Genomic DNA, 13,043 nt, shown 5'->3' with positions numbered 1-13,043 from the left:
ATTTTACAAGAGAAAACATTCAAGGGGTGGGTGTAAGGCTCTCTGTTTCGCTTCATAACTTGCAATGTTTTCCTCGCTGTTTACAGTTTTCTACTTGGATTTTCTGTCTTTGGGAATATTTATCCTTTAATTCCCATCTACTCTGGGCAGTGGACAGCAATATGCATCATAGTTTGAGTTAAGTTTCCTCTCCAGGCAACATAAATATGAGGTAGATACCAGGCCTCTACTGGAGCTTTTGTAACAAAGTCTGCGTATCAAATGTTTTGCTTAAAGCTCTGATAATTCTGAGAATATTGCTTTGCTTTTTTTTTGTTTTTTTTTTTGTTCCCCCATAGAAGTTATTGCTTGCCTTGAATATTTGTGTTCACGCAGCAGCTTGACTTCATTAAATGGTTTTTCAGCTAGTTATGTGTGTTGTATCCACTTTTGTTACTGGAGTTTGGTTTTTGGGGATGTTGGAGTCCTTTTCACATTCTGTTGTCTTCTGATAAATGGAGCTGTTTTACCATCAATGATGAGTTCATTGTGGATAACAGAGGTAAGCTTTGTGATCCCGGGTATTTTTGTTTAAAAAAATAACTATTATATTTTTTTGTAATCTATTGCTAAATTTAGTGCTTTTATGGCAGATCCTTTTAGCTATGTCCCTGTCCTTGTACCTGCAGCTTGCCTGTAGTTGCTGACCTGATGGAGACGTGCATTGATGACGTCCTCAGGGCTTCCACAGTTCCTCCCATCACAGCTGCAGAAGAGGTTGGACCCTGTGCTGCCTACGCCGCTGCCAGCGTACCTGCAGAAGATCCACTCAGTCTTGCTGGTAAAGTTGGAAAAGCCGTACTCCCAACTGGATTGGTGGGAAAATGCATTTTTACATTTGACTCTTAATAACAAAAGTAATAATTTAAGAAGGCACTGGAAATGCTCCAAATATTTAAGCTGAATTTATTTAAAAGCTTTTGCAGTTTTAGCCATAAATCTATCAAGACCTATGAACAAATATTTTTAGTTTTATTGTAATATCTTTTTGGTTTGCCTTTACTTAGGATGCTTTAGTCCATTAATGTGCAGAAAATGGAAATTTCCCATCAGCGTTAACCAAGAAAAAGACCATATGAATAAACAAAATGCACAAAGCAAATGGCCAAAAAGTTAATACAGGTTATCCTTAAAAAATCTGAAATTTATTACATTTCTAAAACTAAAACTAAGGCCTTGTAGTGTCTTAAATAATTTTTTTTTTAAATGTGAGTTGGTGTTAAGTACATTACTCATAGGTCTTTTGTGGTGGCAGAACTACTTAACCTTTTTTTCTTGTGGGACTTTTCTGTCAGACGTCATTGCATTCTGTGACTCGAGGTGGTTGAGGCTACCCTTAATTAATAACATGCTACCTATTTGTGCTGCTGATATACTCTTGCTAGTTAACTAGCTTTTTTTTGCGCTGATGATTATATCCAACTTTGATATTTAGAGTTTTTCAGTCTTCCATTTTATTAAAGGTGGCATTGAAAAAGTCTTCAACTTAACTTTCTAAAAACTGCAGATGCCCTGGAACAGATTAAGTATATATTCCCATTTTGCACACAGACAGTCATGTAAAATTGAGCATTTTAAAGGTAGTGGAACTTACTGATAAAATTGAGTTGGGTTTATTTATGTGAGTTATTAACTTTTCAGAAGCAGCGGCTCGTTTGAAACAGCTGGAGTTGGAGAGCAGCCCACTTCCTGCTACCCCAAGAAATAATGTCAACATTAATGTGGCCATGAACAACCAGGTGGGCATCCATTTCTGCTAACGCTGAGCCATTTTGTTTGCATGTTGTCTTTTTTTTTTGTAAATGCTCTGATCCCAATTTCAGGACGACGTGGTGAAGCTCACAGAGAAATGCGTTCTGAACAGTGCAGGAAGTAGTCCAATTGTCACTCCGCTGCACACCTCGGAGGATCTCAAGAGCAACATCCTGAAAGCTCAAGCTGAAGCTGCTGCTCTGAAGGCAAGAACCAGACTTTACTAACTCACCAAACCCAGCAGCATCAATACTCTAATGTTTGATCTGAAAAATAATAGATAATGCTAAATTGAATCTTACTTCATTTGCATTTACTGGTGCACATCTATGTTTTTTGCGCAGGGGCATCAGGAGGAACTTCTCTTGATGGCTGGTGACAAGAACTGTAACTTGCAGGAAGCCTCTGTGAGGTATGAGTTTCATAAAAATATTAGATAACAAAAATTATCTCATGGAAGACATGAGGATTTTAATGTCACAAATATTGTCCAAAAATGACATGCTTTAAATAAAACTGACAGTAAAGCATATTAACTTGAAAATGTACACAGCTGAAACCCTCAAAATTTCTCTGTCGAAATATCTCATCTTTCCTTCTACTGAGTCTTGAACTGAGTCATTCTCTGCATTCTCAGCCGATCGCAACACTCTGGTTTCCAGAACAGATTAACCTCCTAAATGTTCATAAATATTCCCAGCAAAGCTCAAAGAATTATGTCACTTTCAGTGACTATTAACAGAACTTCTCATTTCCACTCAGGACATTAACAAAGTTTCTCCTTTGTTACTTTTTAAGGAGCTTTTTGACCGCAATCAAAAAGGAATAACTGAATGTTGTGTGTTTTGAAATAAACAAACTGGATATAAAGCAAACTCTACATGAGTGTTGTAACATTATAGGGAGGAAAGTGTGTGTCATAAAATCAGTCCAATTAATGAACAAAAGTTGTGCTCATTCTGTATGTTTGCAAACATTTTTAGGGTATATAAATAGTGGACATAAACGATTGTAAATGGTTTTGTGTTTAAACTATCTTAGATGTTTCATAAACTTTTTAAAATGTTTTTACAACGTTAAATTGATTTACACGTTTGCTGTTTTTTTGGTTCAAAACAAATGATCTGTTTATGCTGAGAATTTCCCACTGCAGAAGAATCAGTTTCATCCCTTCCTTTAATAAACATGGTTTGTTTTGTTTCTGTAAAGTAGACTAGATGTGAGAAACACATGGCTGCTCGCTGCTACAACGGTGTGTGTTGTGTGTTGTGTGTTTGCCAGGTTGAGGGTTCGTACGGGCCGAATGGGCAGTAATTCGTCTCTTTCTGTTAGCAGCCGGCCAGACCCCCAAGACTCCTGGGACCTGCTGAAGCCGGCCTCACTAGTCACCTCTGCAGCTGTCAGGTATGTGCTTATTTATCCCCTGGAAGAGATTTGAGTTTTTATTTATTGGTGATTTTCTTTCTTTCAGGTTAGTTGTCTTTGTATTTATCGCTATCTTTTGTTTTAATTCATCAACTTAGCCTGTCTCAATAAGGAATTAATCAATTTTTTGCATAAGTCAAAATGAATTTGATTAATTTCATTCTGTTGAATAATAATTTTTGAAGAGCAATTTTGTTTAAGTTTTCTTTTTCTTTTTTCCTTCCATTATCTTTTTTTATTTATCCATCCTGTGGTTTGTGTTTCATACTTAATAAAAATATTATTGCATTCAATGGGACTTCTTTATTGCCTTTGTAGTAAATACTGGGAACTCTGGGAAAAGGACCTGAAAAACGCATGGAAACTCTGTTCACTGAACCTAAATGACTTATTTAAAGACATCTCTATTGAAAGCATGCCTGGGATTGGCTGAAGATAATTGAAGTGTAGAAAAAATTATTTCTGGTTGGAAAAAAATAAAGTTTTTTTTATGTTTGGTATGGAAAGCCAAACATCACAGCCTTAACTCAGTGATTCATAATCTTCTTTGTAGTCTCCACTGACATCTGCTGGTTTGTTTGTGTAGTGCCTGTATGTGTGCTATAGGTGAGTCACATGACCTGGTTTCTGCCTGGAAACTGCTGGCAGAGTCGCACCAAAAATCCGACACGGATGCACTTTTGATCAAAAGATTCACAAACTGTTAATGACTCCAGGTTCACTGGTGCAATTTAAACTGCAGTGGAAGTGTTTTAATCTACCACTGTATTATTACGATGCTCATCTGGTTGCAATTATGATTATTTATTTTCTTTCTTAACCGTCGTGGGAAATCCTTAGTGCTTTTGTACGCTCTTGTTCCACTCCAGTGCAGAGAGGTTGGCGGAGGACTCGAACCCTTCTGTTCCCAAGATTCCTGCCGTCAGTGAAGGCTTGGCACCAAAGGTAAGTCGGCCTTGTTTAAAATGGGAACTTTTAATCTGCTGGGAGTGTCTAGAAATATGCAGATTGCAAAATAATAAAATAAAAATATAAAACAAAACCATAGTTTCATTTGAAGTCATTTTCAGTAGTTTGGAAAAGATTCACCGTGTCCATCACTACTTGTTTTAGTCCAGGTTCTGGTGCTGATTGGATCATAGAGCCAATCTGAAGCCAGTCTTAGTTCTGTTGGATTTTTTCTTATGGTGACAACTTTTTATTTCCATTCAGGTTAAAGCAGAGGAATTTGATATTCAGAACGTTGGTGTTCTCTCCGAGAACCTGATTGATTTCACTGATCCAACTCCTCTAGTGAGTTTCAATGCTTTTTTTCCCCCTTCATTCATGGTACATGAAACAGACATTTTTATTTCTTTATGAGGTCACTTGCACAAAATGAATTATAGTTATATCTTTCACCTGGCCATGTGTGCTTAGAAACTAGAGCCCAACACAAGTGTCAGGCCAAAGGCTCGTTACTAGATGACAAATTGTCTATTTATTTCTGTATTAGAGACGTAACAGTAGTCTTTTTGTTGTGTTCCAGCTGCCACCTCTGCAACATCCCAAACCTCTCATCACACCTCGCTGGATCATTCCTGCATCAGCCGTGAGTCAAATAAAGTTCATCTGGGATTGAAAATCATGAAACCGATTTCATAAGCTTTGTTTTAGGAACTGACCTGCATGCTTCTTTCCTAAAGCAGCCTGCTGGCCTCTTTACAAACGGGCTGATCGACATGGAGCCGTCGTCTAAGGTGGTTCCTCTCCTCCCCCCGGCTGATGGGGGAGCAGTTCTCCCATCAGCACCTGCTCACCTCGCTCATCCACATAACGCTCTCTCTTCAAGGTACATTTATTTTCTTTTTAAATCCTGAGTACCAAAACTGAAATGTAATTTCAAAGCTATGTGGTTGTGATCTGCAATTCTGAGTGTTGAAACGTCAGAAAACAGGAAATATAAAAGGTTTACTAAATATATTTAGGTGCCTAACTCTCATAATTTAAAATAAAATCCTTTTATTTCTCTAAAAGTATCCATTCTATTTGAATGTTAGTGTTGAGAAGGAAAATACATTTTAAAAATAAAGGTGTAAGTTTATGGAATAATCTTGACCAGGAGATAAAATCTAAATCTCCAGGCAGAATTTAAAAGAAATTTGAAATGTCGTTATGATCCATTTTATTCTGACACCCAAATGTAGCGAAGCGAGTTGTCTTACTTTTGTGAGGTAGTCATATAACTGGCCATGTTTCCCTACAGCGCCGACATTCAGCCGCCCGTCATGGAGGACGGAGCCAAACCCAGAGGCCTCCTGACCACTGAACTCTGATGAAGTCACTCCTCTTCCAGACTGTTTTCCCACAAACTGTGGCAGCTTCAAAGCAACATGATTCACATGAACTACAATCCCTTTCACCATAGGATGAATTCCATTTTTTGTAAACATATGCAGCATTATCATCTCAACCACATGTGATTATTTTGTTTTTTTTAGGAGGGGCTTGATCTGCCTGCCGCTTAACTGAATCCATCCAAGCTGATCAGTTCTCCTCTAGCGACATCAGTATCTTCAAGTTGTGTTCGTGAAGGTGGAGCTATAACCTGAAAACAAAAGAGACACAAAGTGTTAGATACTAAGTTTTCATTGTAGCCGTGGCGTTTGGGACCGCTAGATCTCTGAGCTGCTCCAGGACGCCGACCTGAACCTTGAAAGTCCACTTTTGAGTTTCTCTAGCACTGGATACTAAAGCTTCACTGGATTTTCATTGCAACACTGGACTTTTCAGAGAAAGTTGGTTTTATAAATGTTTTACTGTCTTGTTGTTTTGTTTTAAAATGCCCATTCCAGGATGTTTCAGTGGCGTAGAAAATAGCTCTGCATCATTTTTTTTGGATCCAGTTTAGTAAGCTTCATCAGAACCACTAATATTAAGTTTTATTTTATTGTTTTGAATTAAAGTTTCTTCCCCATCTTTTTTAATCCACAATTTTCACATTTTTCATACATCAGGCACGCTTATTTTAGCTTCTAAATTGGGCATCGAAATGCCAAAAGTGAAAGCTGTTGACAAGCTGTGACGATGGGACTGCGTGGACTTGACCTCTGTCTTAACATGTTGTAGCTTCTCTGATGCCTTATGTAAAATGAATGTATTCGACACGTGATCTAAGAATGCTGGAAATCCCGCAGTTCAAGTATGTTTCTGTCTGATGTCGTTTAAATCCACAAAAGCTAAAGTAGTGTGCTAAGGAGAAACAAAGTGTGAAATTTATTAAGGCTGATTATGTATACGGAGAAAGTTGGACCGTTGGAGTCACAAGGTTTCGGGGTGTAGCAATACATAGATCAGAGCTCTTTGGTTTTTGGTTGTACTGGAAAAAAATACATACTTTCGCTTCTTAGAAATGATAAACAACTATCTTGCAAACAAAGAGAGAAAAAAATAACCATAGATTAGCAACAAGGCATCTTTTGCTTACTGATAAATTTCTAAAATACAAAGATACACTTTCTTTAGAAATTCAGTTTGAATTACAGTAAATGCTAAAAGGTCATGCCTTAAGTTAACATCTAATATACTAACGGGGTGTTCATATCTCGTCCCAGACAGTGTGAAATTTGCTAAAGTCATCTTTTTTCTTTTTTCTTTTTTTGTCTAGATGAGTATGGATAAAACCATTTTTTCCATACTTCATTCCTTTTATTATCTAAGGATTTAAATTTTATGCATCACAACTTGAGTGTTTTTTCAAACTCATTGGCCATTTTGCTTCCTGAGAACTCACTAATAAATACACAATAATTTAAAAGGTCAAATTGGGGTAATTTTGTTGCTTCTTTTGCTGATTAGGGTTTTAAAATGGCCTTGTGGCTCATTAAATGGCTCTTATAACATTTAGATGCCAAAGATGGCACTAAAGCTGTTACTTTACGAATACTTACAAAAAGAATAACGGCACTTTAGAGAATATCTGTTTACCATAAAATAATCCTATTCTTCTTTTTAAGGTCTAATCTGGGTGGTGAAAAAAGATTAATCTGACAAAAAAAGAGTGATTTATCCCTTTACCTCACTGTTGAATTAATGGCCAACTTTAGTTTAAGTTGCTTCTTGAGTTCAACAATAAATATTATAATATTAAACCCCAAAAAGTAAATGTTTTCTGCTCAAAAATCCTTTAAGAATTTAAAGCCTCAGACTTTTTTTTTTAAAATGATGATGTGTAGGTACCCTGATGAGTATCTATTTTTACAAATATCCAACAAATCTTTCTGAAGACTTATTTGTGCAAAAGAAAACAGATATGGCTGGGTCATTAATATACGGCAAGCCATTTTGTCTTTTAATCAGAAATGAACTTACCACTTTTTAGATTCTCCTTGCGTATTATAAATTAAATTTCTTGACATAAAAGTGGTTTAATGGCCCACAAAGTAAATGCACAATTATGACCATATGACACCATTATCACCATAGTGTTGTAAATATGACTTGCCATATTTCCAACACTTACTTCTCACTGCTGCAGTACACAAAACAAAGTAGTTTTGTGTTTAGCCATTCTTCCATTGGTTTGGTGTGACTTGCTTTAGATGCTTGCCAAATTTCTTGACTTTCTGTTTTTGCATTTAAAGCAATAAAAACAAATGGCTGCATCTGTTTCTACCTGAAAGTAGAAGTCACCTGTAACTGACTGATCCTTCCATATGCTAATGTATTTCAGATACATGTACTGCTACACCCTGCAAAGTATTGACACTGATTCTTTTTTTTTCTTTTTTACTTTAGTAACTCACTCCAGTGATGTATAGTAATTATCCAGATGATAAAACAGACAAATGTTTTATATTGTTTTACTCTAGCAGCTGTAGATAATTTATACTCAGCAACTTTTCAAACTTTGTGTTATCTAAGAAATGTCGTAGCAAATGGTTATGGCTGTAGATATAAAGTAGAATCATATAAAGTGTATATATTTTTTGAAACTACATACAGTACAGTTGCTACAGATCTTTGGTGTTTCTAACTAAAAAGTAGTAGCAGACGTACAAAACTGGAAAAACAACCCGTGACATCTCAAATACTACAAACCTGTTCAGTATTATTGGATCATGATTCAGTAAAACCTTGTTACAGTAGAAAACGACTGTCGCTCATTCTTTCATGATGCAACCACCACCATGCTTCACAGTTGTTACATTTGAAAACAGTTCCTCTTCATGCTTTTTTACCAGTTGTAAGTGCACCCTCATTTTATGGTGTACACCTACATGATGTATCCCATTCTTTAAAAAAATGTCTTGACTTTAACCACCATGCCAAATCTGAAATGAATTGCTTAACTTTTTTCACATTTTGAGATTGGGTAGTATTGGTTCCTTTGTTTCTGAAAAATATGAAAATATTTATTTTTGCTTAGTGATTTTGAAAAATACTGGTTTTCTAATTTTGGTTTAAATTGCAATTTTTACACTTTTGACCTCCAGCCAACTTTATACCAATTTTAAATTGAGGAGGTGCTTCCAAATCCAAGCAAAACTGCGTGTATATAAATAAACAAAGAATGACTTTAAAGATAAAACACAAAAATGTATAACAATATAATGATCTAACAGATCTGTTTTGTTTTATGTCGTTAATCAGATTCATGTTGCATGTTGGCTTTGCTGCCACTAGATGGGACTGCAACTCAATATTTACACTTTGTGAGAACGGCTACTTTTATTCAGGGGAGGAAATTAAAAAAATTTCTCCACCAGCTACAGTGGTTGGTAGAGAATTTTTTTTTACGGGCCACTCAGACATTTCACCAGCCACTGTTTTTTTTTTCTTTCGATTGCAAACCCCACAAGTACAAGCAAGTTATAGAAAATGTATGATTTATTCTTAACTCTATGAAAACCAATTTTCTGACAATAGGTTTACCATACAGATGTAGATATACAGAATAATTTAACATAAAGCATGGACATCTTAACAGGGTTGTAGTGCAATAAGTTAATTTGAAGTAATTACTAACGGCAAACTTTAACTACACAACCCTAACATTCTTGCAATCACATGTTGAACATTTCCAAATTTTGGCAACAACTCTACCTGATAGTATTTATTAAAGATGTGTCTAGTCATTTTTCAAAATATTTTTAAATTGTATCAATAGCTGTTTTCTGTTTTATTTGTTTTCCCTTACTTAATACAATTATTACTAAAATATCTTCGAACTTGTTCGTTATTAATTCCACAGGCCATCATCATTCTTGTGTTACTCCAGTTTTTCTGACTACCTGGAGCTCAGCATTAGCTTCCCCCTCACACACACACACACACACATATATATATATATATATATGTTTGTTAAATTATGACAGTGTAGGGCCACTAGATATGGACAGTAAATCCATCAGTCTGGACTCCAGACAGTCAGTCCTCCCCTGGACAGAAGTTCAAAGTGAATATAGCTTTGATTTTTCTGTTCAAATTGTCAACCTGCCACAGTGGTGGGTACATTGCTCCAATTTACGCGCCACTTTATACTTTTACTAGTGGTGGGTACTAATTTCCACCCCTGCTTTTATTCCGTTGTGCTTTTAATTATCTTTAGAAAATGTCTACACATGGATGAAAATATGTGTTTTATGCCAAGATTATGAGAATTCCAACATTACGTTCAATATTCAATTGACAATTTACTGTACTAAAACTTTAGGCTGTAAAAGCTTTTAAAACACGTGTATATGGTTGTAATATGGACTTATAAACAGAATCATTAAGCTATGGTCTGGTGATTTTAAAAATATTTTGTTTTTGAATCTTTATGAAACAGGTAAGAGTTAAAAAAGCTTTTAGTTTGGGGGAAATGCAGTACTTATTTTCAACTCTAGGAGGTAGTGTAGCTCCTGAATTGACCAGGCGGCCTCAGAATAACCTGTTTTTCAGTACAGAGAATTTGTTTCTGTGTATGACACCAGTCATCAAATTTTAAACATTTAAGCCTTTAGCTGAGATTGCAGCTAATTTCTCTTCTTGGATTTCTCACTTTATCAAGTATGTAAATTGGTCCTACTTTATTATTTTCTATTGGATTTGTAGAACTTTACACCACAACTCAGACCCAATGTGCCACACAAAACAGGAGGATGTTGTTAATCAGTCCTATTAATCATTGTGATGGTCTCTTTGATGAGAATAATGCATTTTTGAGTAGTTTGGAAATCTTATTTTGACAAATCCATCCTCAAACCCTATCCCAAGAGGAGAAACCTCTTTTCGAGTTTTAGGGTTTTTTGGTAAACATTTTTAAATTAAAGTGAGTAAATGGAAAGTGACACATTAGAAAATCTTTGTAGCAAACAGCAGAGTCTTTGCTGGGACTTTACTTTTTATCGACTGGCCCAAGTTCCAGAGCGGAGCATAGCTGGATGATTATGAGGCAGCAGAACGTCCCACAGCTCAATAAGTCAACCAGGACTGCTCCCCTCAGCAGATGGGCTGCCCCCCTTCCACCTTCCAGATGAATAATTGATTTTAGACACAGACCTTATGCCAGGTCACAATCACTTAAGCATGATCAGAATTTTGGCACAAGCATGGGCCCTGGTGGTGATACCAAGCAGAAATCTGTTATCTCTAAAAATGTTAATATGCCAAAGAAATCAGCACTATGGGTTTTAATCCTTTAACTGCCATGAGGACACCGGTGTCCCCATTGACCCATTGACCTGTCTATGACAGTGTTTGGGGTGACAGTTAAAGGGTTAACCATGTGCCTAATTTTCTAGCTGTGTTATTTTAGCAAGTTTATATTAAGTGAAAGGGGGGGGGAGTGTTTTATCATAAACATTTGAAATAATTCTCCTGTAATTTTGATTATTTGATTTCTTGTTTCTTACATAGCAGACTTCAAGGTCTACAAATGTTTCAGGGGATCTGAACTCCTGAAAAGTGGCTCTGGAGTTTTAGCTCAGTGTAGCCATTATTATCCAATTTAGATTTTCAAAAATAGTGCTGGACCTCCAAGTGCACATATTCTTAATGACAAAGAACATTTAATCCCCTGGAAAGCAACTGATAACAGATTTCTGCCTTATAATGTAGACAACTCTGAAAGATAGCGTTGTACAATGTTATTGCTTTTGATGTTTTATCTGAAAATGGTGAAGTACTTGAGACACTTCTACAAAGACTCTTCTACAAACACTTATAACTGCCTGTTAATTTAGAAAAAAGATCTGCAGCAAATCTTTGGTTTTGTACAACGCTTCATGCATCCCAGTCCTGCAGATTAAACAAGAAACTTACATTTAAAACTTATATTTAAAACTGAGTTTATTCCATTAAAGAAAGTTGGGAAATCAACACTACATCTTTCTAGTTTAAATGAAAACAGAAATGTAGAGAAACCTGTGCATTGTTCTGATAAATTCAAATAAAAATAGTCAGTAGGTCTGTTGACTTATTTTGTTAAGAAACTGCCGGGGTGTAATATTTTGTTCCGCCACATAACGAGCAAAATCAAATGCTCTTTAATTTTCCATTACTGGCTAAAATAAATGTTTACATTTTGTGTGAATGTAATGAGACAGCCACGCATCTGTTTCTATAGCAGATTAAAAAAAGAACAGAGCTTGATTAGACTTGATGCATCTGCACAGAGAAGAGCTGAAATTCCTTCTCCTTTTCCCTTTTTTTCTTTTTTCAGAGAGTTTCTGCCTCCAGATGTTCTGCAATATCCACAGGTAAACTCTGTAAACAGGAAGGAAAAAAAACAGACACAAATGTGATTCTTTGTGCATTATTGCAATAATGACTATTGTGCTGTTTGGAGACAGCTTTGTGAGATTTGGCATTTTCAAAATGAGCTTGCACATCTTCCTTTTCAAAGCAGGTTTATATCCTTTGTGTTTGTGTCTCCGGTCAGTGTGGGGAAAGCATTCATATTCACAGTAAGATGATAAAGACGTGAGTACTGAGTGGTAATTGATTTCTAAAGGGCTGCATTGTGCCAGAGAGTGTGTGCCATCTGCTTGTGTGAGTCTGTCAGGTGAGACGTTGATGTGCCAGATTCAGTGAAAAGCCTCATTATCCACACAAGAACTGAATCGCACCAAACAGGCTTTAATTAGCAGTTTTTATGTCAGCACTTTGTGTCTCTTTAGGAAAATATTAGTATTTATTTGTCATGTGTTGAGTGTTATTTGTTAAAGGGATGCTTTGAGTACTTTGCAGTGGGGCTCCACAAAGTCCTATTCAGTACTCAGTATCTTACTTGTAGTAAAGTTTGGAGAGATGGAGAGAGATTTTTGGAAAATTGAAAGAAATCAGCCAAGATATTTAGTTAACCAGTTGGGTATTTTTGTGTATGTGCCCTGTCTTCTCAAACCCCCCACTCAGTTATGTCAGAAGGATCCAGGTTTTGGTTCTGCTGGAGGTTTCTTCATGTTGGAGGACAGTTTTTTCTCTACACTGTCTCACATGCATACTCGGTATGAAGGATTGCTGTAAAGTCAACAACAAAAACACAGTTTACTCTCTTCCCATTGAGGGATGGTTGTTTACAGCACACACAATTTCCAGTACGCTTCATAGCACTGAATTGGTGCAAACATTAGCAATTAGGTAAGTTTTAAAACTTCGGCACAGTCCACACTTTCAGGTTTTCTAACTAGTCAAGAGTCCAGACTCTCTGCATGAAGCAAAGCGTAGATCAAGGGGCTGGTTTTGTACCAGGCTAGGCGTGTGGCATATTGGAGCTAAACTTAAAGGGGTTGGAAATTGGAACCTCTTGACACACTAGGAAGTTGAAGCTTGGACAGAAATGGGTCTTTCAAATCGATAGTGAC

General features: G+C 36.4%; 1 protein-coding gene across 4 annotated transcripts in view; it reads left to right on the top strand.

The window, feature by feature from the left end:
* The window catches only part of epb41l5 (erythrocyte membrane protein band 4.1 like 5), a 30,749-nt gene extending 22,407 nt beyond the window's left edge, over nucleotides 1-8,342 (top strand). Inside the window, exons 17-26 of one of the 4 annotated variants that reach the window (XM_044132004.1) lie at nucleotides 669-820; nucleotides 1,681-1,778; nucleotides 1,863-1,997; nucleotides 2,136-2,203; nucleotides 3,127-3,195; nucleotides 4,086-4,161; nucleotides 4,429-4,509; nucleotides 4,745-4,807; nucleotides 4,905-5,047; nucleotides 5,462-8,342. In XM_044132004.1, coding sequence (XP_043987939.1) covers nucleotides 669-820; nucleotides 1,681-1,778; nucleotides 1,863-1,997; nucleotides 2,136-2,203; nucleotides 3,127-3,195; nucleotides 4,086-4,161; nucleotides 4,429-4,509; nucleotides 4,745-4,807; nucleotides 4,905-5,047; nucleotides 5,462-5,531 — 955 coding nt within the window. In that variant the 3' untranslated portion in view covers nucleotides 5,532-8,342. Of the gene's footprint in view, nucleotides 1-668; nucleotides 821-1,680; nucleotides 1,779-1,862; nucleotides 1,998-2,135; nucleotides 2,204-3,072; nucleotides 3,196-4,085; nucleotides 4,162-4,428; nucleotides 4,510-4,744; nucleotides 4,808-4,901; nucleotides 5,048-5,461 lie in introns of all 4 variants that reach the window. The other 3 variants (XM_044132003.1, XM_044132005.1, XM_044132002.1) reach the window with 3 other exon arrangements.
* The last annotated feature ends 4,701 nt before the right edge of the window (nucleotides 8,343-13,043 follow it).

Source organism: Gambusia affinis, linkage group LG11 (genome assembly GCF_019740435.1).
Source record: "Gambusia affinis linkage group LG11, SWU_Gaff_1.0, whole genome shotgun sequence".
Taxonomy (NCBI): Eukaryota; Metazoa; Chordata; class Actinopteri; order Cyprinodontiformes; family Poeciliidae; genus Gambusia; species Gambusia affinis.
Note: the sequence above shows the minus strand (reverse complement) of the source record. Positions and strands in the feature narration are given on the sequence as shown.